The 27,879-nt window shown below is 49.4% G+C and overlaps 1 protein-coding gene and 1 long non-coding RNA gene across 2 annotated transcripts in view; one reads left to right on the forward strand and one right to left on the reverse strand.

Moving 5' to 3' along the window:
* The first annotated feature begins 3,999 nt into the window (after nucleotides 1-3,999).
* Nucleotides 4,000-6,734, forward strand: LOC310832453. The gene is made up of 5 exons (XR_014558310.1): nucleotides 4,000-4,122; nucleotides 4,821-4,912; nucleotides 5,131-5,193; nucleotides 5,791-5,902; nucleotides 6,457-6,734. It is a non-coding gene; the product is annotated as an uncharacterized lncRNA (long non-coding RNA).
* A 1,735-nt stretch (nucleotides 6,735-8,469) lies between these two features.
* LRRC75A (leucine rich repeat containing 75A) overlaps nucleotides 8,470-27,879 on the reverse strand; it is a 30,771-nt gene continuing 11,361 nt past the window's right edge. Inside the window, exons 2-4 of the mRNA XM_083714727.1 lie at nucleotides 25,996-26,124; nucleotides 18,298-18,410; nucleotides 8,470-10,681 (exon numbers count right to left, since the gene is read on the reverse strand). Of these exons, the coding sequence (XP_083570853.1) occupies nucleotides 10,063-10,681; nucleotides 18,298-18,410; nucleotides 25,996-26,124 (861 nt within the window). The 3' untranslated portion in view covers nucleotides 8,470-10,062. The remainder of the gene's footprint in view (nucleotides 10,682-18,297; nucleotides 18,411-25,995; nucleotides 26,125-27,879) is intronic.

The following is a 27,879-nucleotide window of genomic DNA, read 5'->3' on the forward strand; positions in this document are numbered from 1 at the left end:
AATGCAAGAGGTTCTGATAAATTTGCCAAGGTCACCTACAGCAAATAGCTGGATGCCCTTTATTGCAGCTGGCAGGGAGCAATAAATGGGTCTGAGGGAGTCGGCCCAAATAATCCAGATACTACCGCTTTGTTGCAAAGAGGTGAAGGGAACCCTTTCATTTTTATTTTATTTTTAAAGTACCTAATGTCTTACTATATAGAATGTGCTGCTGGGTGTGCCCAGGAACACGCCTGGGGTCCCTTCGAACTCTGCAACCCTGCAAGTCTATTTCCCCCCAGCTAGTGTGTTGTAGTGGTTAGAGTGTCAGACTAAGGACCTTCGAGAGCCCAAGGTTTATTTTTATTTTATTTTATTAAAATATTAATTTTTTATTCTTAAAATAATTCAACATTAATACATACATGTTACAAATATACAAACATACAGACATTTCATACAATCCTTACAAATATTCATACATACCCACACTCAATCCCACAAATACTTCATTTTCCCACCACCTCACCCCTCACCCCACCCTTCTGATAAACTTCCAATCTATTCAGCTGCAATTTCTCTCCACTTCTATTACTTTCTTTCACGTACTTTTAAACCAATTTTCTGCTTCTTTTTCTGTTACACATTGTTATCCATCTTATTTAGTATTTCAGTGTTTATAACAGAACTTGTTTATTCTAATAGGAGCTCTGATTTTTCAATATAATTTTGCAAGTACAGTGGTACCTCAGGTTAAGTACTTAATTCGTTCCGGAGGTCCGTACTTAACCTGAAACTGTTCTTAACCTGAAGCACCACTTTAGCTAATGGGGCCTCCCGCTGCTGCCGGAGCACGATTTCTGTTCTCATCCTGAAGCAAAGTTCTTAACCCGAGGTACTATTTCTGGGTTAGCAGAGTCTGTAACCTGAAGCATATGTAACCTGAAGCGTATGTAACCTGAGGTACCACTGTATCCTTTAAACATCTTCCAGTCCTCTTCTCTTTTGAGATCCTTCCAATTTCTCCCATTGTTTTGGATATATTGTAATACTGCAATAATTTGGCAAGCCAGTCTGTTTTTGTTGGTATAATACTGTTTTTGTTGGTATAATCAATAGCTTTGCGGCTACTGTTGCGTATAAATATAATGTCTTGTCTTCTTCCTTTAGACTTCCTGGTACTATTCCCAATAGAGAGTCCAGGATTTATATATCCCCCCAACTGGACCATGAAGTTCACTGGGTGACCTGTGGGGCCAGCCACTGCCTCTCAGCCTGAGCTACCTCACAGGTTTGTTGTGGGGCTTAAATGAGGGAGAGCACCCCAAGGGTCATCTAGTCCAGCCCCCTGCAATGCAGAAATCACAGCTGGGTGTGATGCTAGACTCCCTTCAGCCATTAGGTACACCTTTTATGGGTCTGTTTGATACAAGGGAAGTAGCTTTCAAGGTAAATATTTGCCCATCGCTCTCCTCTTTGGATAACTGTAGAAACAGAGATCTTATCAGTTTCTTTATGGTCGAGAGCCTATGGTAGTGGGCAGGTGGTATCACTTAAGGGAGAAGCCCCCTGAATCAGCCTTATTACGCCATCCCAGCAGCCATCTGGTACAAAGTTCTCTCTGTCCGTCTCCAGGAAAGGGGTAGAAAATAAAACTCTGCCAGTCTGGTAATCCCCTGTTGCAAATGGATGAGGCCACCCACGGAATAATGTATTGCTGGGTGGCCATCTGTCAGGGATTATTTAGCTGTGATTCCTGCAAGGGCTAGATGACTCTTGGGTTCCCTTCCAATTCTACAGTTCTAGGGTTCAATCTCCAAGAGGTGGGAGACTCCAGGGAATACCCTCCAACATTTCTCCAATGAAAATAGGGATGTCCTGTTTCATCATCATCTTATAACTGGGTTTCCCCAGCCATTCTGAGCAGCTTCCAACACATATAAGAACATAATAAAAGATTAAACAACTTCCTTATAAGTTGGCAACCATCACGGTCTCCTGCAGGCATGAGTTCCATAGTTCAAGTCCTTGCTGCACAAATAAGTCCTTTGTTTTATCTATCTTCCAACATTCAGCTCCATTGGATGTCTATAGGTTATGAGAGAGGGAGAAAAACTTTTCTCTGTCTGCTTTCTCCATGCCATGCATAGCTTTATAGGCCTTTATCATGTCTCCTCTTACTCAACTATTTGCTAAACTAAAAACCAGATGCTGCAAATAGGGGTGTTGCCCTTCTCCAGGGGAGCCTAAGATTCATTTAGCCTAACCTCCTGAAATGCAACAATCTCTGCTATGCTATTCTCTCTGAGGTCAGGTGAACAGAACAGAACTATACAGAATATGCCATATGCAATTGCATCATAGATTTGTATAATGGCATCATATTGCCTTTTTTATCACTTTATTGAAGCTGTGAATTTGCATTTTGTACTTTGCATTTTGCCTTATTGTACACTTCAACTCCTGACACAGGTACAGTGGTGCCTTGGTAGTCAAATGGCTTGGCTCCCAAACAAATTGGCTCCCGAGCGCCACAACCCCAGAAGTGATCCAGTTTGCGAATGTTTTTCAGAAGCTGAACATCTGATGCGCCTTTTGCAACTTCTGGTTAAGTGCAGGATTCTCCTGCAGCTATTCAGAAGCTGCACCTTGGTTTTCGAACCATTTCGGGGGTCAAATGGACTCCCGGAAAGGATTAAATTCGAGAACTAAGGTACCACTGTATTCTGCCGTAAGTGGGGAAATGGGCCCACATCTCCCCAATGGCTGCTTGATAAACAGACATCATCACATTTCTGGCAGCACCACATAATGTAATAAGAACAAGATTGTGACTTCTAATATTAGAAAGGCAAAACTGTATTGTATTGTTTGATCTTCAGAAAGCTGAAGAATTTTCAAGGCGCAAATTTAATTTCATTGCATCATATATACACCTACACCCAGTTATTTCCAAGTCAGGGTTTGTAAATTGGCATATGATCATTTTCAGTTGGAATTATATGATCTGTAAACTGGCATACAAAGACTTATTGGATGGTTGAGAAATTTGATTCCATTCAGTTGCAGGCCAACCTCCCTAATTTGCAATTCCCAGAACTGAAAAACAGCACCCATCCTTTTATTAATATAGTAGTTATTTTTTAATTTATTATTTATTACATTTCTCTACCACCCTTCCTCAGAGGATCACAGGGCAGCTTACAATATAAATACTCAAAAATACATAACAGCCATAAACAAAAACAATAACCCCCCCAAGAGTTTATTGTGCCTTACTGGGCAAAATTACATGCAAAAATGTGTATATCAGAAGACATTTGCAGTAGAATACTGATTAATTTTCATTATACTGTATATTTTTGGGAAATGTGGAGAACTGAATTGAAACTTGGAAAGATGAAACTTGAGAGAAACCAAAACAGAGAGATTTGCCCAAATCAGCGATGCAGATACAGAAATTGACTCAAATCAGGGTCCATTTATTCCAAAATGAGGTGGAAAATCGTGAAAAGTGCCAAATTAGGATTCAGGGGCTAAAATGCCAAAAGAGGAATGAATCAGTGAATAAGTCAAGCAGAGACACCTAACGAGATGCCCTCCAGATGTTGGTGGGGCTGCATTCCCATATAGGCAGCGGCGCTTAAGGAAGGCGGAGTTGCAGCCCGCCCCCAACATCTGGATACGCCCTCTCTGAAATACGGACTAGATCCAGCTCAGAAATGCAACGCCCTCCCCCCGGCCGCAATGGTCTCTTCCTCCCTCTTCGCCCGCCTGCTGAATGACGAGCCGAGCGATTTTCGCGGGCTGCCGCGGTGCTTGCTGGGAGCTGTACTCCTCCCTCGCTTTCCTGCCTTGCAAGGGAAGCCGGGGACGGGCTTCCCGCCGCGCACGAAATGGAGTCCTCGGCTCCTCCCAGAAGCCGCCGCCCTCCACCTCCCCCAAGATTCCGAGATGGTACGTTCCAGCCAATCAGCCGCCAGTTCCCTTTTGCCGCCACCTCCCGCCCGTCTACATGGTACGTCCCGAGCGCTTAAAGGGAGCCGCACGCGGTTCGTTCTTTCTTTCGCTCGCGCCGCTGCCCTTCTTGTGTTTTGTTCTACAAAGGGAGGAAGGAGACGATGAGGCCTTGCAGGCGCCGAGGTTTGTCCGCGGGGCGGGGAGCGAGGCCGAGCCTCGGGTTTCCTTCAGCACTGGGCCTTTTTCTTTGGGGGGGGGGGCTTCCCTCTCCGCGGGATGATGATGCCGTGATAGGAAGTGCCGTCAGATGCGAGAACTGACGAGAGATTCCCACCGGCTGACCTCGGAGCAGAGCCACGCGGGCCGCCTTTCACCCCCGCCCCCTAGAGGCCCGTGAAGAAGAAGCTGCCCCTCATAACCCCCGCGTGGGGATGGAGGAGGCCGTGGGTGCGTTTTGAGTCCCCCCTTGAAAGCACGTGTTGGCGAGATCTGGCCTTGGCTGCGAGGCGCGGGTTGGGCGCTCGTGGAGAGGCTGGATCTGCGGATCCAAACGGAGGATCTCTGCCCACGAGGTTAGCAGGGGGGACCATATCAGAAGTTATTTTGTCTACCCGCTCCCCATCTGAAATTAAGGTCACGAGGGGGGCCAGTGGTCTTCCGAAGTGCAGGGTTGTTGCTTTACAGCCTTCATACACCATAGGCTCATGGAATAATAGTTTTTTGGTACCCCGCCCATTTGACTGGGTTCCGCAGTCAATTGATATCACAGCTGGGCTCTTGCAGAACTGGATTCTTCCAGCCTCTTCCTTGAGCCACTTACTTTTGAGGCGGAGGGAGACCTTCACTTTACTTCCTCCCTGACATTCGCTCTCTTGTTGCAGGTTTGTTTCACTTGCCACGTGGGGCCAGACCTGAAGTGGCAGGAGGGAGGATGAATCCTGACCCGCCTGCTTAGAAGCTAGCTGCCCTAAAGGTAAGCCTACAAGTTTCTGATACAGAGTAGTATTCCCTAGGGAAAGCCTCACAGTGATGAAACAAAACCTCAACTAAGCTGGAATTACCGTCAGACTTTTGCTGTTGAGAAGGTTCTTTCTGAGCAATCCACACCCCAGTGGGGAGGAAGTTAAGCTGCTTCTGCTCCCCCCACAAAAAAATACCTCTGGTTAACGGGGTTGTCCTTTTTCTCTGCAGGGAGCTGAAGCTGTCCTCTTCCCAAGTGGACCATTCCTGATTCCTGTAGCCCTGGCTTCAAAGGTATGATGAGGCTTTTTTGATTTCAGAAATGGGAGGGGAGGTCCTTCTGTGTCCTGGCTGGTGAGAGCAAGATCATTAGTTTTACTGCTTGAGGATAGCTCACTTCACATCTAAAACTAGGTTAATGCTTCCTGTGAATGAAAATGTTGCAGCCAGAAGATTGCAAACCACCTGGGCCAAGCCAGTTTGGATTAAGGTAGCACAGTAGAGCATGAGACTCCTCATCTCAGTGTCATGGGATCGAGCCCCAGGTTGAATTTCTAGATGGCCCTTGTGATCCCTTCCAACTATGATTTTATATATCATTGATGTTTAATAATACCTCTATAATCCACCTGGATCAGGGCTCATTTGTCCAAATGGATTTAGCACCAGGACTTGGGTTGGAGCAGCTGCAGCCTTCAGTCTGGGAACTAAAACTGGCTTGGGGAACATTTTTTCCATCCGAGAGCCACAATAGGTTGCCAGGGGAGTTCTCTCACCCTTGTCTTAGTGTTATTATATGTTGAGCAGTCTGTTAAGTAGCAAATGTTGAAGGGGAAACAAATTGGACCTGCAATCCTCTGCTGAAAACCATTTGTACTTTCTCGTTCATAGAGGGTGAGAAGAAGCAACTGTTTGTTTTCTCCTCTGGGTGGCAGTAGGGTCAAGAACAGAGGGCAAGGGATTTCCAAGAGCCTGGAAAAGCCAAATGCTTCCCAACCAAGAGGTATGTGTGCTCCCTTGCCTACACTTGGTCACTGAGGCCTGGCACATTAGCAGGGCAAATACGTAATGACTGCCTTCAAAGCACTGCACTCTGGTTTCGTAGCATCTCCTGAATTGCTGTGACTGGGTGTAATTAAGTGTGGTACCACTTGGCCCTTAGGCAATCTCTGCTGTAGATTCCTTGTGCCTGCTTCTTCACAGTAGAGTGGAGAGGGGTGAAGATTAAATCATAAGGGCCTATGGTAGGGCTGGGCGATACCTGGTTTTGAACATCACAATATACCAATATATCACAATGTCTGAAATAAGGGTGGAACTATGTAGAAGCATCGACTGGCTTCAGGTTTTTCCCACATCGTGATTTTTGCATAGCACGGACATACGAGAAACTAATATGATATGGACTGGTTTGGGGCGATATATTGCCCAGCCCTAGTCTGGTAGATGTTGCAGTTAACTTAAGCAGTGCTGGTCATGGTATTTCTAATGAAATGAGTTTGTTGGAAGGAGTGCCAGTTACTGTATTTACATGTAAATTGTCATGATGTCTTTCAGGTTAGTGGCTGATGACACAGCTCAAAAGCGGCCTCCCCAGCATTTTCTTCAAGACCTTCCCAGGTGCACCCCACCACCTCTCTCTTTGCATATGGCATACCTGGCAGTGTGGCTGTGACTCCTAGAAAACAAGTAGAAGCTCATTCCAATCCCAACTTCATCTTTGCAAAGTTTTGGGAACAGGGCAGAAGACAGAAACCTGTTTTGAAATGTCTCTTCTGTCTGTATGTGGCCACAAATATTTATAAGCTGTGAAAGTGAATAAAACTTATTTTTGATGTACAACTGCACTGCACTGGTTTTTTACGTGTGCCTGAGGGAAAGCATGCAAACAGGCTAGTCTGCAGGTGTTGGTGGGTTTCAATTATCACCCTCTGCCAGCCAGTAGTGTAAAATTCCAGGAGTTGTAGTGTGGAAGGCTCTTTCAGAACTTTAAATGGCTTTTGCCTTTCCTCTGAGGTATAGCACCAGGCAACATGGTAGCTGTCAGCTATAACACCCTCACAGGGCTAGTGGGAGTTAAATACCATCTGTAAGGCACCAGGCCCTGTGGTGTAGCCATTGTCTTGGGGCTTGTTTTTTTCAGGGAGTGTTGCCACATGGTGACATTTTGCCCATTAACAAAGAGTGAGGCTACAGGGATTTATCCTTTCCTGTGAGTTTTAAGTGGGAGGGGCAACTTATTTAAACATTGCTGTCCTTTGTGTTGCACCAAAGCCACCTCTATTGAGCTTGCTTATTTGCTCAGGCACCTGTAAGTGTAGTAGCTCACGGGAGAGAAAATTGAAAAATGTGCTTTTGTGTGAATTGATGCCTTGGCAGATACTTTAAAAACACTTTTAAGATTCCCTGATGGAAGTTCAGTTAGCCAGAGAGATTTGGCAACAGCAATTTAGAGAGGCTTATTCTATTTGCTGTAGAAGCATCATGCACAAGGTATGCATAGTTTTGGCACTCAGGCCCTCCTTTGTTTTTTAAAAATATGCTTTTTATTAGGTTTTCATTTCATATACCCCTTGTCCACTCTCAAAAGGGGCAGTGGGCTCATTCCCTGTACGGTGAATGGTGGGTAGCTGATTGTTCTGAGACCCTTGGTGAGTCTATCACAGACTTGGCCCTCCCTGAGACTGGCATGGTTAGTAATAATAGTCTTAAGCACTGCAGGCTGTGAGGCAGTAAACACTTTATCTCGCAGGCAGCAGGATGTCACCATTAATGCGCCTGCCTGCATTTCCCAAGCAGACAGGTGCATGGATGATTACAAATTGAAGGCTGAAGCTGCACAGGAAGCGAAAATGGAAGGGATAATGTCACATCTCCCGAGCATGCTTGTGCCATGCAGCTTTCCCTTTCTGCCTCCCCCAACTGATTCCATCCAAGAGGAGAAGCCCAATAGATGGCTAAATCTGAGCTGCTGGCATGTAAGCAGTACTGTGGGGCGCTCTTTTGAAACAGCCAGAGCTTGTGGTGAGCAACAGCCAGTGGATTTGCTCATTCTGTTCACGTGCCTGGGAGTATCTGGCTCACAATCCAGCATGCAGAGCATTCAGCCTTTTTGTCACGGCAACACTCATTCTGAAGGTGTCGCAGATAAGCCCAGATGCACAAGGGCAAAATCTCAAACTGGAGCAGAGCTTGGACTGCTGTTTGAACACATAAAGGTGATCAACACAAAGTCTCGCTCTTGGGCTCTCAAAATCCTGTCTTTGCTCTTCCAACCAACTTCAGGTAGTGGGAGAAGAGCCTTGTGGCCCTGCTGCTGCCTCCTGGGCTCTTAACAGAGGCCATTGGTAATGCAGTTACACCCCCACTCTGCCGCAGCACCTCCTGTCACTCCCCCTCCCCCTGTGCTAGCCACCCTGGCTAGTAGGCAGAGGAAAGAGCACATTCTTTGGTTCAGTGTCTCTTTGCTTCAGCTTCAGCTGCAGCCTTGCCTCTTAAGAGCACTATTGCAGGATTAGCTCCCAACACACGAGACGGAGGCTGTCGCTTAAGCTGACAGCTGAGAAACCCTTCTATTTAAATAAAATACTTTTATTGTTACGCCTGCTTGACAAAGCATATAAAAACAGTTTCAGCTACATGCAAACTATGACAACATTTGGAGCCACCGATGGGGGTAGGGGGCAGGGTTAGGTTGGTCCCTCTGGAGTGTAAAAGTGGGCACTCTGGTCAACTGAAAATGTGGAGTTGCATTTGTGCCATGGGGAAAACAGCTGAAATAAGCCTGGTCCAGTGTCTCCCCCCCCCCCCCTGTGGAGAAGAGAGGTGTTGGAAGCTGAAATAGGCTTTCCTCTATGAAGATCCTGGCAGTTGTGCAGGGCCTGTTTCAAATTGGGTTTTTACCCAAATTAAAGCACTTAATGCATATGGGGTTACTGACTTAATCCTGGGGTGGGTGGAGTGGGGAGTGGTGGCTTACCGTGTCCACAGGCAGACTGGAAAACGACAAGAGCTAATACGCTCGCATGGAGCTGAAGTTCAGCAAGGCCTTAGCTGGCAAACGGTCCACTAGTGGAGGCCCCAGGGCTGCGTTTTGTAAACTAGTAACTCCCCTCTACGGTCTCCTCCTCTGTCACAGTGATGGGAAATCCAAAAACCGAAGACACCACATGGAGAGACTGTTGACACACGACAGCTATTTCACACCACAATTGCGACATGAACATCTGGAAGCATTGGCTTGATTCCCTCTGGTATTGTCACCAGAAGCCACATGTTGGTGACCCCTGAAGCAAAGCAGGCCACACTTAAGCCCCAGCAGCTTTGGAGGGGAGAGTGAAGCAAAGGGAGTTTGGCTTTTCCTGCTTTGCTGAGTCAACCTACCTAGAATCTGAGGCTTAGGGCTGCAACTTTTGCACCTGCCTTCACTGCACTGAAACTCAGTGTGTTAAATTGTGAGACTTGGCGGCAGGGGAGGGGAGAGGCAAAATCCACTTATTTCTTGCATTGTTGGTGCTAGTGAACAGTGTCTGTTCCTCTGCTGCATGTGGGAAGGGGGAGAGAAAGGCAATTTCCCAGTTCTTCTGGATCAGGCTGATGATATGCACTCCTAACATTTGAAAAATCAGCATCTCCCTCAGTTCTGTGGGATAACTGGCCCCCTGCCTTTGATGCAAGGATGAAAATCCTTTTCTGAAACTTCTACCACAGAAATACTTGGGAACTTTTTTTTAAAAGCAATCAATCTGTAACCACTATAAGGAACAGAAAATGAGCAAACTTTAAAGTCCTGGTGAAGAGTTCTGCGTAACTGGGAACCTACACCGGACAAAGACTGGCTCAGTAGTGATGTTGCCTTCTCAGTCTGGCTTTCGTTCTCTGGAATTAAAAGAGGCTGCAGCACTAGAGATCTTCCCTCTGTGTTTGTCACAAGATCTTGGGAGTTGAAGGGCCGAGAGCATCACTAATATGCTGAAGGGTACAACCTGCCTCCCCGGCATCACTTCTTTCTGTCCTCTCGTTTATTATCCTCACAAGAGGACCCTCCTCAGTATCCATGGAGTCTGGGGCCAAGATTCTTGCTGCTAATGCTGCTGTCATCGGGGTGGGAAATGGGTGGGTGTCTGCCGAGACCATTCTGGCCAAGTGAGAGGTGCCTGCACCTCATGTCTGAAGCAGCCCCGGGGGATCCGCCTCCTCGTCCGCCACCTGACTCTCCAGCAGTCTGACCTCAATCGCCTCGCCTGTCTGCAGCTCTCCGGGACTGGCAGTGCCCACGCTGCTGCTGCTGCTGCCGCCAGCGCCACTTGCGTCCTCATCCACGGAAGGCAGACCCTCCTGACTCTCCAAGTCACTCACCTGGCCCTCCCCAAACTCCAGGATGGTGGGGAGGTTCCCCTGGGTGGGGCAGCGTTTCTTGAGGCTGACCAGGAAAGGCTGCGGCAGGGAAAAGATGTCGACGTTGTTGCCCAGGTCGATCCACGTCATGCTGGGGAAGTTCCTGGGGTCCTTCAGCGCCTCTGTCAGGTCCCGCAGGATAGCCTTGGTCAGCCTGTTGCCGTTGAGGGAGAGGGTGGACAGGTGGGGCAGGGTGCTCAGGACGGGCAGCAGCTGCAGGAACACCTCGTCCGTCAGGTCCGTGAAGCAGAGCTCCACGTTCTCGATGTACTCTGAGGTCTGCTGGAGGTAGGGGATGACCCGGTCCAGTTCCTTCAGGGTCAGGGGGATGCCCGACAGGTCGACGGTGTTGTCCCGGGGATTCCCCACCAGGATCATTTTCAAGCTGCAAGAGAAGAGGAAGAGGAAGGGGCTTCGTGAATTGTCTCTGGCCAGTCCCTAACCCACACTGCTGGAAGGTGGAGGCACCATGGAGAACCTCCCGTTAAGGACACAAAGAGGAGGAAACGGAAAGAAACCAGGCAGACATTTCAGGGCCAGGTGTAAGAGAGGCTCAAGCAGCCATCGGTTTTGATCGTGGCTACGAAATTCCCATGTGTGCTCAGAATTCAGCCTAGGGTTCCCCAAATGGCTAAAGCAGTCCACCTACCTACATTTTTAGGCGAGAAAGCTGTCCTGTAAGGTCAGCAAGTGACAGAGAGAGAGAGAATACAGGTTCATCTCAGCTTCCATATATGTTTGGACAAAAGGCACAGACAGTGCTATTTTTCTGGGAGGGGGGAATTAGTTAACCAAATAAAATAGTTAATCCTTGACTAGATGACCCTTAGGATCCCTGTCAACTAGGATTCAATCCTACAGAAACACATTTTATTTTTTAAGTTGGGGGGGGGAATCCACCCCACAGGACAAGAACCTGGGAGCCCCTCAACTCTAAAATGCTCTTCAAGAGCATGGTAAGCGGCTCAGGCAGCGGCAGCATCTCCCCCTCAAACATAATCTGCCGTCCAGCAAAAGGGCTGCAGAGGTTGTGGCTGCCAGATGCTTTCGAGGTGCAAATCTGCTGCCTACGAAATCCCTTCCTCTGGCTTTGTAAGCACCGCCTTACCCCACCATGCTGCAGAGCCTGACGTTGCAGCGGAGAGTCTCTGCCAAGCTCAGAGTCGGCTGCCAGGGCCAGCTGCTCTTCCTCACCCTGCAGAGCCACCTGTGGGTGGCCACTGAGCACCCGCCTTCCCTGCTTGGGGGAAAGGGCTCACTGACTCACACGAGGACCCTTCTGAACACAAGAGCAGGCAGGCACAGACCTGCAGGCGGAAGCTGGCCAAAAGCAAGGCATTCATCACACGGCTCGTGGCTGGAGCAGAAGGCAGCCCAGATGCACTGTTGTCGGCAGCCCACACAGACGCCTCAAGAAGCCTCCTTCTGGGGCCTCAGATGCAGGGGGGGGGGGGGGAGCGCTGAAGTCAGTGGCCTCGACACGGATGCAGAGTCACAGCCACCCTGGCGCCTGGAGAGCATCCAGCCATGCTTTGACCACTCAAAAGCAGAACAAGTCACGTCGCTCCCTGAATCAAGTGAGGGGGGCAGAAGCACAGGCACAGCCAGACTCCACCAGCCGCTGCTGGGCTGACTTCTCCTGCTCCAAATCCAATTGTACGACGCAGCACTGCTGAAAAGCAAGGCAGCGGGCAGCTGTACACCCTGTACACCGTCACCTTGCACCACGGGGCCCTCTGCTCTTGCTCAGAGGCACATGCATCGCTGGTTTGCTGTTTTTTAATCCGGTGTTTCTCCCATCCAGCCCAGCCCTTCTGCTCCCGACTGAGCTACTGTCCGTCTGAGATTCGTGGGGGAGGGAATAAAACAGATTATTGGGCATTGTGGTGGCTTTTCTCTCCCTTAATGGAAGACCCTCAAATGAAGAGTTGGCCACATAGAAAACCAGAGAGGGTCTGTGCCAGAGCCAAGCCCTACAAGGGAGGGGTATTCCTGCCTGCTCCTGCTGTAACCCCAGCCAGTCCATGCCCCACACTCCACCCCAACGGAGGGGCAGCTGCAGCCAGGAGAGGGTTCTCCTGCCGGGTGCGGAGCCCTTCTGGTGAACATGAGAGAAGCATCCGCTTTAAGACGTAAATAATTTGTCCCCTGTGATGCTAAGCAGGAAGGAAGGGAAGCCAATTCAGATGCTTGCCTGCCTGCTCTGACCTTCCCGCTGGCTGGCCAGGAGTCAGCCTTGCCAGAGAGGGCAGCAGAGAATCTGAAGTGACAAGTGCCGTTTGTGCCGCTAAAGCGAAGGCAGCAGCTGGCTGGGAGCTGCAGCCTGGAGGGACACAGCCGAGGAAGCAGTAGGAGGTGAAGGAGTTTGCCAGGGAGGCTGGGGTGCGGTGGGGGGGAAGGCCACCCCCTGGTGCTCGGTGGCTGAGAACACAACTTAAGGATGAGGCTCAAGATGTCCGCAGGATCTGGAGCCCCGCTCAAGACCCCAGGAACCGTTCCAGTCCAGCTGCTACCCAGAACGGTTCAATCAGGGAAGAGGAGGGGGCTCCCTTTGAAGAGTCACCCTCTAAAACATTCGCCCATGTGGGGAGGACGGGCTTATCAAATTTCCGTCCTAAAGTTGTTCCCCACCACCGAGAAACAGAGGACGGAGGCAACTCCTGCGAGAGACAAGTGCTGTCTCTGCTTTTTCCAGAGGAGCGATTCCACCCACCTGGGAGCTCGCCTGCCTCCCATCGCAGGTCCGGCCAGCCTGCGTTGCATCGAAACTGCAAATTACTGCATTTAGAGAGAGAACTGCTCCGTAAACAATCCCGTTGCACATTCCTTCCTTGCAAAATGGAATCCGCTGCCTTGCTGGCTCTACAGGCTGGCTGTAGTTACGTCCGCATGTAAAAAGAAACTGTCAGAAAACAGTGGCAGATGGGACAAGAACCCTCTCTCATTTTGGGTGGCGTGGAGACTTGCAGGTGCAGGTGTCGAAGACTTTTCAAGGGCCTGCTGAGCAGAGGGTAGATATCAAGGTGGCAGCTGCTGGGAACAGACCCTTTTCCTCTTGGGCAGCCCTTGTGCTTCGCTACCTACAGCCTCTGTCTGGGGCATTAAAATGCAGGCGTTGCTCTGGGAAGTGAATGCAAGTATTCCCTTTCTGACTTTAGCATGATACACAGACAGAGAGCCTACCAATTTGTTAGAGGCAGCTGAGGGGGATATGTCTCCTCCTGCCAGAGTCACACAGCCAGTAAAAAAAGTGTGTTTATTCTGTTGGAAAATGTTTTACTTTTTATCAAATAAAATATTTCTGCTTCCAATTGTTCTGAAACTATATAAAAAGTAGGGTGAGGGAACTTAAAAGCCAGTGAAGAGGAGAAAGAAGGAAGGAAGGAAGGAAGGAAGGAAGGAAGGAAGGAAGGAAGGAAGGAAGGAAGGAAGGAAGGACTCTAATGGAATGGGAGAATAGGGTAGCTGCAAGAGGCATCAGGGGCCACATGCAAAGGGGTCAAGGGACCATATAACTAGATGTTAACCAACCATTAACAGCTAAAAGTAATCTATGTAGAGATGCAAGTATTTTCTTCTGAAATTTTAGCCAGAATTATCTAAAAGACAAGGGCAGAGTATTAAATTTTAACAATGCAACAAAAAGCAAACATTTTTATTCTCTCGCTTTTACTGCCTTCAATAATAACCCCACAAAATAGTTCTTTCCAAGAGGGTTCATGGCTTAATCACATCATCTGCTGCTACAAAACCCACTTCAATTCGTAGGATGAAAATCACAAAGGGGAAGCGGAGGGGATCCAGGTCACTGTGTGTCACGATGAAAAAGAGGCTCACCGTTAAAGAAATAGCTCCTAAATAAATTAACCTTCTGCCTGAAGACAAGAACACAGGAAGGCAGGAGGCATCTTCTTGCCCCTCCAAGATCAGCAGGGATTTCCCCCTGGAGGGAAACTTCAAAGTGCTTCCAATTTCTCTGACAGCAGGTTGGCAGATGAAGCCAAACAGAAATTAATCTCCAATTAATCTGAACAAAGATTAGAAGGAAGGCTGGTGCCCAGCCAGAATCACTCAGGGTGAGATGGTTGTTTTTTTTAAGCGGGGTGGGGGGTGGGTGGAGTAAGGAAGCCAGGAAAGAACCCCTACCAATCCTTGTCTTACTTTACCCAGCAACAGAGCATCTCCACCCTAGGCACATCCTACAACCTGCAAGCTCACTCTCTCCTCTGGCTCCTGAGCTCACAAGAGGCTTCAGTCCGCATTTCCTCTGTCAGAGGGAGGGGAAGCCCCGCCTTTATGAGCAGTGCACAGTAGGTACAAAATAAAATAGGCAATAACAATACGCTTAAATGTAATATAGCACCGTGTATTGCAAGCACTACAGCAGGCAGAAAAACCATTACGTGCACCCCCCCAAGGCCCTCTGAAATTGTCAAGCACTTCTCGGAGGGCAGGGTGTGGATAGGAAACTTGCTTTATTGTATTTGTACATCATATTTTAAGGCACCTTGATATCCTGTGTGAGTGGGCGGCATACAAATATTTTTTACAAATCAGCAACGTCAGCACAGAGAAGCAACAAACAGCCAAACCCAGCCACATTTTGCACGGAAAGGCTGGCACTCTGCACTGTTCTTTCTGCAAGAGTGGAGATTTATGGGTCTCCAGGTGCTTATGAAGCCAACCCTGGAGGGGGTGGGGGGAATCCCTCCACACAAGAGAGACAATAACAGCCCTACTGCGCCAGGCCGCCGCCGCCTCCTCCTCCTTTACATGCTCCAGCTTATCTGCATGCCCAGCGAGGCCTCTGCAATGGCAGGAAGGGATTGGCGCAGCGGAGAAAGAGGGGGTTGGAAGAGATAGGAAGAAGCTCCCATGGAGCCTGGCCAGATCCTACAGAAATGGGAACATCCCTAACCAGAGCTGAGCTCATTTGCTTTGCAAACTCTTTGAGCTGTGTGTGTGTGTGTTGTGCTTGCAGAAAAGAGAGAGCAAAGGAGGTCACTCACTTAGGTCAGCCAAATCTGCTCGGTCTCCAGAGACTGTTCTTGCTGGGAAACTGGTGGCAGCAAAAGGCTCCCTTCTCCTCCCAGGAAAGACAGGGGCTCAACCGCTATTCGTCTTTTAATACAGTGGTACCTCAGGTTAAGTACTTAATTCGTTCCGGAGGTCCGTACTTAACCTGAAACTGTTCTTAATCTGAAGCACCACTTTTAGTAATGGGGCCTCCTGCTGCTGCCGCACCGCCAGAGCACGATTTCTGTTCTCATCCTGAAGCAAAGTTCTTAACCCGAGGTACTATTTCTGGGTTAGCAGAGTCTTTAACCTGAAGCGTATGTAACCTGAGGTACCACTGTAATAGTATCATCGTCCTTGTTGGCTCGTAATTACATTTGGAAAGGTGGAGGTTCTCTGTTTTTCTTGGCAGATTCTGACAGCCGCCTTTGCCCACCTGACTCAATTCCACACAATGTGGAATGCAACATCTCTTTTGTTTTAAAAATTGGGCATTTCTGTCTGTACCATTTTGTCTGTTTAAGCCTTTGCTCCCCAATACTCCCCAAATCCCGCCCCTGCCAGCCCTAGCTGCTAATTGGTGGGGTGTTGGGGGAGGAAGGGGCCCACAGTTACTTCTGGGAAAGATGAGAGACTTGGCCAGTCTTAAGATGCAAAGATGGGAAGGTGGGGGGGGGGAGGGGAGAGGATGGGGAAATGCCAGGAGCTCTGCACCCTCAGTTTCTTCCTATTTTAACAATTTTTCCAACAGGAAGAATGGGAATGTTGGAAACGGCTGAAAAACAACAGCTGCCTATGAAATATTCTGTTTTCGAAGGATTGACAATTCTTATAAAGAAAAGGTTCTGCTCAGTGACACACTGCAATGTGAAGTTTTCTTTCAGGCCAGACAAAATCTATAGCATTAGAGAAGGTTTTTCTTGAAGTTTCTACCCATTGGGCCTACTTGAGGCGGCTGAAAATGGGTGGTGGTGCAGGGGCAGAGCCAGTCCTAAGGGATAGCATAATCAGCTGGCAACTGGCAAAATCACTTTCGGCCTGCTATCTAATCCATCTTTCTAAACTACTAAATGGTTTGCCATAGCAGTTGCCTTGTGGCACAGAGTTCCACAGGCTCAAGAAAACTGCGGGCTGCCGTCTGGAGGGCACGAGATGGGGAAAGGCCACCCTAAATGGAGAAGGCTTGTTCTTTTATATTTTCCTGCCCCAAAGTACTTTTATCTACCGCCTGTAATGTCTTCTCCCATACCTCGGATTACATACGCTTCAGGTTACAGACGCTTCAGGTTACAGACTCCGCTAACCCAGAAATAGTATCTCAGGTTAAGAACTTTGCTTCAAGATTAGAACAGAAATCGTGCTCCAGCGGCGCGGCGGCAGCGGGAGGCCCCATTAGCTAAAGTGGTGCTTCAGGTTAAGAACAGTTTCAGGTTAAGTACGGGCCTCTGGAATGAATTAAGTTCTTAACCCAAGGTACTGCTGTATCTGATAAGAAAAGCCCCACTTCTGCCAAAAGGACTCATTCGTATGCAGATCGCATGGGGGCACGAACTTGGCTTATATGGCTTCTGCCCAAATCAAACCCCGTGCTGGCCTGAGAAGGCTCCTCTGGCTTCAGGGCCAGCCCCACCAAGCCACAGACTCAAGAAGCAAAAATGCCACTGCTAGGAATTTATGTGGAAGGCTTCTGCTATCTCTCTCCAAAGCTCCAAGTGGGTGGCAAAGGTAGAGCTCTCCCTGGGGCCTGCTGGCCTCCACGTTCCCCCCTCCCCTGCAAAAAAAAAAACCCTCTCCCACCCACAATGGTCTTTGCACACACAAACTAGTCCCAGAGAGACGGCGATGCCTGAGAGTTTTTCTCTGCCCCAGAATAGGCCTTTTGCACTCCAGCCACCGACTTGCATCTCTTGACAGGAAATAATGCAATCAAGTCTGTTAGAAGTCAGGAACACACACACTGAGCAAACTGCTAATTAAAAATGGGGCTGGTAATTAGAAACATCCAACCAAATCCTTTAATTTCTGCTTCAGAGAGTTCCTTGGGTCCCTTGTCTTCCCAAAGGGTCCTCACGGCCACATCAAGAGTAACCAGGATTATATCCGACTTAAGTGGACATCAGCGCAGGGGGTGGGCTGCAGGCCATATCCCCCCCCTCCCCGCCCCCATCATCTCCAAGACAGACCAGGCTTTGCTGGGCATACAAAGAAGTAGTTGCTTATTCAGGCCATGCTTCAAAGCCACTCCAAGCCTCTTTCTGTTTTGGTGGGGGACATAAAGGGTCTGAAGGATGCCCCAACCAGCTGGTTGCAGCCCCCAGCAGAAAACCCCCAGCCTGGAGAGGGCAGGACAGGTGACAGCAGGAAGAGAGGCTTCAGTGAGAATGGAGAAGAGAGAAAAGGACCACAGTGTGAGGGTGGCAGCCCACAGAAAGCGCTAGCTGGGCAGCTGAACTGGGCACTCCACCAGCCTCATCTGCTTTCCAAGTACCAGGCCCCGATCCAACAGCCCTCCTGACATTTTGCCATTTTGCCATTCAAGCCACGCAGGGCTTGGCTCACCCCATGTGCTCCAACATCACAGAAAAGGCCAGAAGAAAGAGTTCATTAGTTCACAGAGCCCAGTGTCTTTTCACCAAATGCTGCCACCCACTGAAGGCGAGATTTCCTGTCTTTTTTTTCTTCCTTGGCTGAACAGACAGATGTTAAATGACTGGGACAGCTCTGCTGGTAGAGCAGGAGACTTTTCATCTCAGGGTTCGAGCCCCACAATGGGCAGAAGATTCCTGCATTGCGGGGGGGGGGGGGACGACTAGATGTGACCCTTAGGGTCCTTCCAACTCTATGGTCAGGAGGAGACACAAGTCATTTTGCAGTGACTGGGATGGAGGCTCCTTTGCACTGCTGGCGGCTCCACCTCTGCCCCAAGCCCACCCTCAGCTCCCCCAAGAACGCCCCTCTGCCAGCCCACAGCCCCGCCCCACTCACCAGGCCTGCGGCTTCCTTTTCACAATGCCCTGGCGTCGCCACTGAGAGTGGGGGCTCAGGTGATAAGTCAGCTGCCTGCAGAGCTTCTCCATGGTTCCCAGAGAGTCGCCTTCCTGCAAGAGGAATTGGGAAGGGGGTCAGTTGCCCAGGCACCAGTCAACATATACTCGCAGTGATTTCATACTCTTTATTGCAGCTGGTAAAACAGTGATTGAATTTCCCCCCAAACCTCAGGCCTTTATATACATTATTTACACAATGTGTCCCGCCTGATTGGCTGATTCTGCTTCCCTCCTGGAGTCTGATTGGTCTTCTCCTGCAGGCCAATCAGTTGTTGCAATCTACAACCCTACCAGCCTAATAGGCTGATTAACTTCCTCCTGGAGTCTGATTGGTCTTCTCCTGCAAGCCAATCAGTTGTTGCATTCTAGGATCCTACCTGCCTATTGTTCCAGGATCCAAGCTTAGTACATAACAAGGAGGAAGAGCAGGCAGAACAGCCTCTGTGCCTCTGCCAGTTCCTGGGGTGGGGGGAGGCTTTGAAACTCCCACCCCCATTCACCTTACCCAGGCCAGCTAGAAAACAAAATATCAGCAGGACATTTCTCCTTACGATGCAACATCACTGGGAGGTTCAGCTAAGCTAGGCCTGGTTGGGTGGCCGCCTCTCAGGGATCCTTCAGCTGAGATTCCCATATTGGAGGGACCTGGGCTGTTTACCCTTGGGGTCCCTTCAAAGCCTATGGTTCCATTACTCAATAAGCTCTTTGCCATCCCATCTAGAGCATGAGGCATCCTAAGGCAACTTCAAATAGTGCATCTAATTAAAAAGGGCCCATGCATGCTTTTCCAGCTCAATCCCACCACTCCAAACCTTATTGGAAGACCAACCTCCACCCCTGCCTCCCAAGCATTTGCTGGCTTAAGCAGGCAGGGCAGTTGATGTTGCCAGCTTCACATGGTCCATTTGGCATCTTCATATGACAATGGCAGTAAAGGTAAAGGGACCCCTGACCATTAGGTCCAGTCGTGGCCAACTCTGGGGTTGCGACGCTCATCTTGCTTTATTGGCCGAGGGAGCCGGCGTACAGTTTCCGGGTCATGTGGCCAGCATGACTAAGCCGCTTCTGGTAAACCAGAGCAGCGCACAGAAAAACTGTTTACCTTCCCGCCGGAGCGGTACCTATTTATCTGCTTGCACTTTGACGTGCTTTCAAACTGCTAGATTGACAGGAGCAGGGACCGAGCAACAGGAGCTCACACTGTCACGGGGATTCGAACCACCGAACTTCTGATCGGCAAGTCCTAGGCTCTGTGGCTTAACCCACAGAGAAAGCCCCAAATCAGAACCATGGCAAGGGAGGAAGAGATGGCAGGTGGAGCCCCATCTGACTCCCAGGGCCATAAAAGTATGTTTGTTTGAGTCAACTGAGGGTTCCCTGCTCAGCCTTCACCAAGCCAAACCAAGATGGATGAGCCTCGGTTCAGAAGATGATGCGGACAGGGAGCTCAGCAGATCCACCTGCCTCTGGCTGCAGGAGGCGACCCTCCTGCTGCACTGCAAACACTCGTGTTCCTAGCACAAAGGCAGCCAGAGGGAGGAGGCAAAGTCCAGGAAGACACCCTGGTCAGCTTCCCTGAGAGCATCGCTCCCAACAGGACAAAGAAAACACATGGGATGGAGTTGAGAACAGCCTGCTAAATGAGTAGAGCAGAGCTATGGCTTGGCCTTTTGTGCTGGCAAAGGCAGCTCGCTGACCAGCCCAAAGCAAGAAGCCTGCTCTCACCCACCAAATTTACAGCTCTTTGAGCACCTGCTCTGGTTCTTGTCCCCTTGTCAGCCATGTGGGGCCAAACTCCACTGCTTCCCAAGGGCAAATAGGGGAGCGGAGCACGCTTGTCTCCTTCTACAGTCATTGAAAGGAGGGCAGAGAGGAGGCCAATGGGCTCTCAGCACCAACGCACATACTTGGAGATTAAAAGGTGGCTTACGACATGAAAACAATAGAAACCTACGACAAAAGTGGTCATAAACAATACAGGAACCATTTTTTAAAAATACAAAACCAGACCGAACAATTGCCACATACTGTACTTGGAGATTCAAAGGTGGCTTACAACATGAAAACAATACAAACCTCTGACAAAAGTGGTCATAAACTATAAAGGAAACATTTTTTAAAAATACAAAACAAAACTGAACAATTGCCAAATACAGTGGTACCTCTAGTTATGAACTTAATTCGTTCCGGAGGTCCGTTCTTAACCTGAAACTGTTCTTAACTAGAGGTGTGCTTTCGCTAATGGGGCCTCTTGCTGCCGCTGCGCCACCAGCACACGATTTCCGTTCTCATCCTGGGGCAAAGTTCTCAACTCGAGTTAACTCTTCCAGGTTAGCGGAGTTTGTAACCTGAAGTGTTTGTAACCTGAGGCGTTTGTAAATCGCAACAAAATCTAAAATAAAGATGCGAGAAACCAACGGCAACAATCCGTCCTCTCCCACAAACAACACACATCCCAGCAAGAAACAGAGAGCTAACATTGGAAATAATCCATAGGTGGTCTTTAACCACTTGCAGACTGGCTTACGCAGCTCCTTCTTCCTTGCCGAGATGCTGGAGTGGTTGCCAAGAAACTGCTACACGTACAGTGGTACCTTGGGTTAAGTACTTAATTCGTTCTGAAGGTCCGTTCTTAACCTGAAGCACCACTTTAGCTAATGGGGCCTCCCACTGCTGCCGCGCTGCCAGAGCACAATTTCTGTTCTCATCCTGAAGCAAAGTTCTTAACCCGAGGTACTATTTCTGGGTTAGCAGAGCCTGTAACCCGAAACATATGTAACCTGAAGCGTATGTAACTTGAAGCGTATGTAACCCAAGGTACCACTGTATATACATGTGTGGTGGTCCTGTGCCAAAGTATAGCTCTTCTAGAACTCGCTTTTTCAAGAAATAGGTAAAATTGTTGACCGTGAGATCGTTGCCTCCCTGCAGATAGCACTCCTAAATCTATTTGAAACTGGAAATGTCCCTACACACTGCAGAGAGATGGTGTTGCATTTATTATTGGCCACCAGGGCTATTCTTACCAGGCGCTGGAAAGACTTAAATGGGGCTGCCCTCTTAGAATAGTACAACAAAGTGGGTGAGATGGCACTGTTGGAAAAACTTACTTGCAAATTAAAAGTAGCAAGAGGGCAAAATAAAACTAATGAATTCTCTGCAATACGACATGCTTTTATTAAGCATGTAAAGGATGGCTTGCACAATTTGAACCTGCATCCAGCATTCAGAAGTCTATGGTTGCTTTAAGAAAATATAGGCCGCAACTTTCCCTCTCCCTATATGCTCATGTTACTGTTAAGAAATGTACAAATAAGCTCCTAATGGATACTGATCCCCTCCCCATCCTGACCTTTTTGTTGCTTATTGCATAATTCTGTAATATATATCTTTTAAACTAAGTGCCTTTAATATTTTGCAAACTATATTTATGACTATTTTGAAACACTGCATCTTTCTTTTTCTTGAAACAAAACAAAAAGCCACTTCCCTGTCCCCATCCTTGCTCCGAGAGAATTAAGACATAGTGTCAGTCATGCATGAGTATGATCCAGGTCGCTGCCCGCCTCCTCCCCCCCCCCCCCACAACTGAGCACCTTCCTCTGTGGGTGCCAGAACTAAAGACAGCTGCTCTGATCTGGCTGGCTGCCGTTCTTGGGGGCAGAAAAGGCAAACTGCCACCCCTGTTCTGCATCCCCTGCCGCAGAGTTTGCTGGTCTCTGGGATTCGCCCTAGGCTAGGCCATAAGGGCTCCCTATTCTCACAGGTTGCAGAGGGACGAGAGCTCCCTTTGCTGGTTGGGTTGTGTGTTGCGTTTGTGGGACTCTGTGCAGAAGCAAAACTTGGATTCTCAGGGAAGGATTCTCAGGTCAGCAGGCAGGGTTGGGTGGGGGTGGAGCTCCTAGCAAGGACTGGTGACTCAGCCAGGTGCCCTGTGCCCCCCCCACACCCCTCCCCACAACAGGAAAGCAACTAATTGCTCCATCCAAGCCAGCCCCCTGCTGAATTACTGCATGAATTCTTTATCAAGCCGTGTGAAATATTCATGGCGACCTATTTTACAAAGCAAGATATGGACCACGGAGGGCAGGTAGCAGCGCACTGTGGATCATTCCTCCTGCTTCGGAGGGGTTGGAGGAAGGAAGGAGAGCTTTGGGAGGCCTTGGCATGGGACGGGCAGGGCATTCCTTGAAGTGGCGATCTAACTGGTCCTATCAGTTAGGCAACCACCCAGAGGCCATGTCACCATGTGCAAAAACAAGGCCATGTGCAGCAGCCCTGCTCCGTGGGTGGACACAGGCTGGATGGTGACATTTGGGAAGACTGTGAGTCTTTGTAGACAGGCAAAGAGAGAGAGAAATATATTTGTGCAGCAAAAGCAAAGACAGCGGACTGCTAACTGAAAGCGGGTTTTTGTTCTACCAGGAGAACAAACCTTTTATTCAAAGTCCTCCAGCATAAGGCGAAAGCACCTTTGCTCAGTTGTGTCGCTCTGCGCCCTTGTGACTTCACAGTGGTGACGCTCCCAGCCCTTCCCAGAGGCCAAACACCTTCCCAGAGAAGACCAGAATGCCAAAGACTCCTGTCGGGGGAAGTAGCAATCTGCTCCAGACTAATTCCAGGATTGGCAACTGGCTGCAATCCGACTCGGAGAACCTGTGGGGAGAGACTCCGTGTTCCCTTCCCTGCAACATCCTTTTGGGGACACAGAGGATGTGCTGGCCCAGTTTGTCACCAGCAGACGCCGGGCCGCCATCACGTCCAACAGCAAAAGTACCGGCACGAACATCTTGCAGCCAAGGAGGCCGAAGGAGAGACACTAAGCCAGAGAAGTGCTAACTGGCAATGGAGAGCTGAGAGATGATGCAGGGTGTGTGTGTGTGTGTGTGTGTGTGTGTGTGTGTGTGTACGTACGCAGGAGCAGACGGAGAGGGTGTATAGCAAGCAGGTTTCTGGATTTGCTGTCCTGGAGACCAAACAGAGGGTCGCAGGAGAAGTACCAGCAGAAGGGGTGGTGTTCTAAGAAGTGCTGGAGCTGCATTGGCCACAGCCCCAGTAAAAACATGAGTGTCATTCTGTGCAACAAAAGAGAAGGAAAGAGCAACTGGAAGAATTTACAATGGCAATGGGAACCCAGGGACTGAGACTTCCTTTTCCTTGCTCACACATTTCCAGGCTTGCTTTAACCATCATAACAGAGAGGCACTTTGTTTAGAAAGGAAAAACAAAAAACAAATGAGTAACATTCAGAAACATGGTTGCTCCACCTGCCCCCCACCCCCACGGCCACCAGGTCCATCCCCAAACCCCAGGTAGGGGGGGGGGGAGTAGGTGCCACCTAAGATGGCCCCCTCTTTGCACACAAAGATACACCCACACCCAGCTCCATGAATCCATTCCTTTAAAATAAAATAAAATAAAATGCCTAACTCCAGCAAGCCTCTATTCTGTAAACCTTGCCCCAGAGACCTCTGAAACCTCACTAACTCAGCCTGCAGGTTAAGCAGCCTTGCTCAGGGCAACTGCATTCACACAGGAGCCCAAATGCTGAAATGAAAAACAGAGTGTTCCTTTTCGCTCCTAGCGACTATCCAAATGCAGCTGGAGTAAACAACGCATCATACACCATTTTATAAAAAACAAAAATACTGTTAACTTTAAGGAATTCTATTTGTTGTTTATTCAGTTGTCAACAAGCATGTTTTAATGACGACAGTGAGGGAGGAGCCTGTTTCAAGGAAATAAGGGTTTATTAGCGGTCAAAGCTGCATCATTTGGCTGCAGCCACCAATGTGCCCCTGCTTTCCAAACAACACGCCCTCTGCATGTATGCCTGTTCCCCCTGCAAGTCTTTCTTCCTCTGCTGCCGCCCATCTCCTTGATTAAGTCGTTCATCTCACCCACATTAAGTCTGTTCGACCCACTTGCTGCACAGCAGGGGGGGGTTGGTGGGGGGAGAGAAGAAAAATATCCTGAGCCTTCACTCTGCATATCCCAGCCCCCCACTCTCAATTAAAGGGAAGATTCTCATCGCAGTTCCTCACCTGTAGAAAAACAAGATTTGCCTGAGGGGGGAAAGAATCAATACACTTCCTACCTGTTTAGTAACTTACATCCCTCAATTACATTATTAAATGAACTGAACTCAAACGGCAATTACTCTCGCAAAGCATCAATAAAACATTGCAGCACCAGTCGCTCAGAGCTGGCCCATCGCCTCTTTCTGGAGAAGCACCATTTTCCAGGGATGGGATTGCTAGTCCAGGATCTTTGCTCGGATAGGAAGCATTGGCTTGGTTTAAACCCTGAAAACATTATTGTTGGGGGGAGGGGTTAAGGGTGATGTAGACTGCATCAGCTTATCTGGAAGGCTGTGGGTGCCTGTGTAGAAAGATGTCTCACTGGCAGGGAGCTTGCCCTGGAACACACAACCAACCCTGCAAGGTTGGCTCCCAAGGGCAGCGGCTGGTTGACCCACAACCTTTAGAGGCTGGAGTCAGAGGGATCAACCCTTGGAAATTCCAGTCCATCTGCAGCAGCTTTCCCCAACCTGGACCTCCCATCTTCCCCAGCCAGCATGGCCAATCCAATGGTCAGGGATGGTGGAAGGTGGAAGCCAAGGCTGGGGAAGGCTGACCAATGGTCAGGGCCAAAACCTTTTGGGGGGAAACCCAGAAATGGTATTAGCATGGGTGTTGGATGTATGTCGGTCGGCGCTGAGTGGCTACAGTAACAAAGGGAGGTGTGGAAGGCTGTGGCTTATGGACAGGCAAGAAATGGAGGCATGTCTCCCCCAGGAGAGGAGCCAAGCCAAGAATGATACCAGCCCTGAGCAAGCAGGAAGAGCAAAGCCAAGGAGAAGAAAGTCTTCCGAACTTCCCTCCCCCACATCAGAAGAGCAAAAAAGCATCTCCCCTCCCATCAGATGCAGCTGCAGAGAGTAACCCAGAAATCTCAAGAGACTGCCATCGTCAGCTGAAGACTTGTCTGTGAAAATCTCCCAGGAGAAATCTAATCCCATTATAGGGAGCGATAAGCAAAGGCTGCCTGGAGGGAGAGGAAGGCGAGACAAGGAGGAGGGGGCAGCCGGGAGGCAGGTGCGTCGTCACCTTGAGGAGTGCATGGGGGACATTGGGCCAAGTTCACGGAAATGAATGGACCTCATTTAGTCATGCTCCTTCGTTTCAGTAGGGCTAGTCTGAGCAAAGCTTAGTGCAATACCGCTAATGAAGTTTATCATGGAAGAAAATTGTCTGCTTCTTCCAATCATGTTAACATGCCGCACTCTGCTGCAGAGGAGACTTGGACTTTGAGGGATGTGGAAGGGTGTAGTTGGGTGTCAGTTCCTCAGCCCCAAACAGGCTGCCTCTTCTGCATGTTTCGCTCTTTTAAACGGTAACAAAATGTAGGAATGACTGCAAGAGAAGGAGAGGGGTCAGCAATGCCTGACTCTGGGCTGGGCATGTAAACACCCCAGCCAACATGGCCAGACTTTGGAATATCAAAGTCCAGAGCTTATGAACACACCCACAATATGACTCCTCTTGAGAAGGAGGAAGCAGCAGCTATAGCCCCCCACCCCCAGCTTCTCACTCTTCCTTTCAACAGCCCAAAGCAAACCCCACCAAGCACTCACCGGTTTGGGGCAGTGGATGTACCTGGCCAGGCTGATGATCAGGTCATGGGTAATTGGATCAACCAGGTTCCTGAAGCTGGCGTAGCGATACAGGACGTCATCCAACGAAGTTGACTCCATGCCCAGGTCCTGCAAAGGAGCAAAGCCAGTCAGGTGGGCGGGCACCTTGGAGTGCCCGTGCAAACCAGGCAAACTTCAGCAACTGGGCGATGCCAGCAGCCACAGCCCTGCAATCATATCCAGAGCCTACACCCAAACATTCAGGAAGGCTGCACTACAATGCCAATACCCCAATATTTGAGGATTTTAGGGTTGGGACCCAAGAAGCACCATAAGTCTGGACGGGCACCAGTAAGTAGGTAAGAGGTGCCAGCTGGATCAGGCCAAAGGCCTGTCTTCAGTGGCCACCCAGATGCCCCCAATGAGAAGGCTGCATTCTGCGCATGAGTGTAAGACAGGGGTCAGCAACCCTTTTCAGCCATGGGCTGGTTCACTGTCCCTCAGAGCATGTGGTGGCCCGGACTATTTTTTTTTGGGGGGGGGGGGGATGAAAGAATTCCTATGCCCCACAAATAACCCAGAGATGCATTTTAAATAAAAGCACACATTCTACTCATGTAAAAACATGCTGATTCCTGGACTGTCCACGGGCCAAATTGAGAAAGTGATTGGGCCACATTCAGCCCCCGGCCCTTAGGTTGCCTACCCCTGGTGTAAGAGCACCCCTGAAGTGGGAGAAGGAGCAGAGGTCATTTGGCACACTTCCTCACACGCCAACTGTTTGCTGAGGCACCTGATGGGTCGAGTGGACTTGTAGAGCTGTGTGGGTCAAGAAGGGAAGGGTGAGTTTTCCCTCCCACTCATCCACATTGCTCAACCAGCCAGATGGGTCACATTGATGTCCCCATGGCCCTGGACAAACTTCTGCTCCCTCACTCCTTGGCAGCTCCCCTTGCAAGAGGAGATTTGATCAGGCCCCTCTGAAAGGGAAAGGTCCCTAGGTGGGCAGAACCCCAGGCACAGGCAGCAATGGGGAGCAGCCCCACACAGATCCAGGCCAATTGCTCAACTGCATCTCCACTCTAACTTTTGAAAACAGGGGGAGGAGGGTGGGTGGCTGCTCCTTCCCACAGAAGGGGTCTTGGTGGGTGGGTGGGAGACAGCAATATGAAACCTCATCAGCGCAATCCAAAAGGTTTCTTTCTGCCTGGGATCCCTTATGCTGCTCTGGGGAACCTGCTGCTCCCCCAATTTTCATTCATTCCAAAGTGTGACCTGAGCAGTGGTTGGATGGAACAGGGTGACAGAAACTGAACTCCTGCCAGCCCTGTCAGCTGGAGAAGGAAGGTGAGCCATCAAGTCTGGCAAAGCCACCCATTGACATTTGAAAACCAGCCAGGGTCAAGTGGAGGTTGCTGGGGGAGCAATTGCATCACGTCTCTGCGAGCACTTCTGGATCCTGTAAGGGATGTTCTGAAACACAAAGCCCATAAAATTCTGCCCCTCTCCCATCTTGAAATGAGCATTCAGCACACGCACACACAAGCCCCAAATTCCTGCAGCACAGTGATGCTTCCCCTCCCCACCCTATAGTTGAAACCTCCCCAAGTGAGAGCAGCATCCAAGCCAGATGAGCTCATCCCTGGCACAGTCTGTCACTGAGAGTCTGACTTGACTGGGCAAATTGCCTCCCAGCTGAGCACACTGGGCTATCTATCAACCAAGACGGCTGTTAACAAACCTCCCCAGTAAACAGGGGGAAGTAGGGGAGGAAGGAAGGTAGGTTTAGGGCCTGTGCCAATGGGCTCCTGTATCTGTTCTGAGGAGTGAAACCCCCTTCTGTGCAAGGACTTTCAGCAGCCCCCTTTTATTGCAAGGAATTTT

The sequence above is a fragment of the Podarcis gaigeae genome (genome assembly GCF_964106915.1).
Source record: "Podarcis gaigeae genome assembly, chromosome: 15".
NCBI classification, from domain to species: Eukaryota; Metazoa; Chordata; class Lepidosauria; order Squamata; family Lacertidae; genus Podarcis; species Podarcis gaigeae.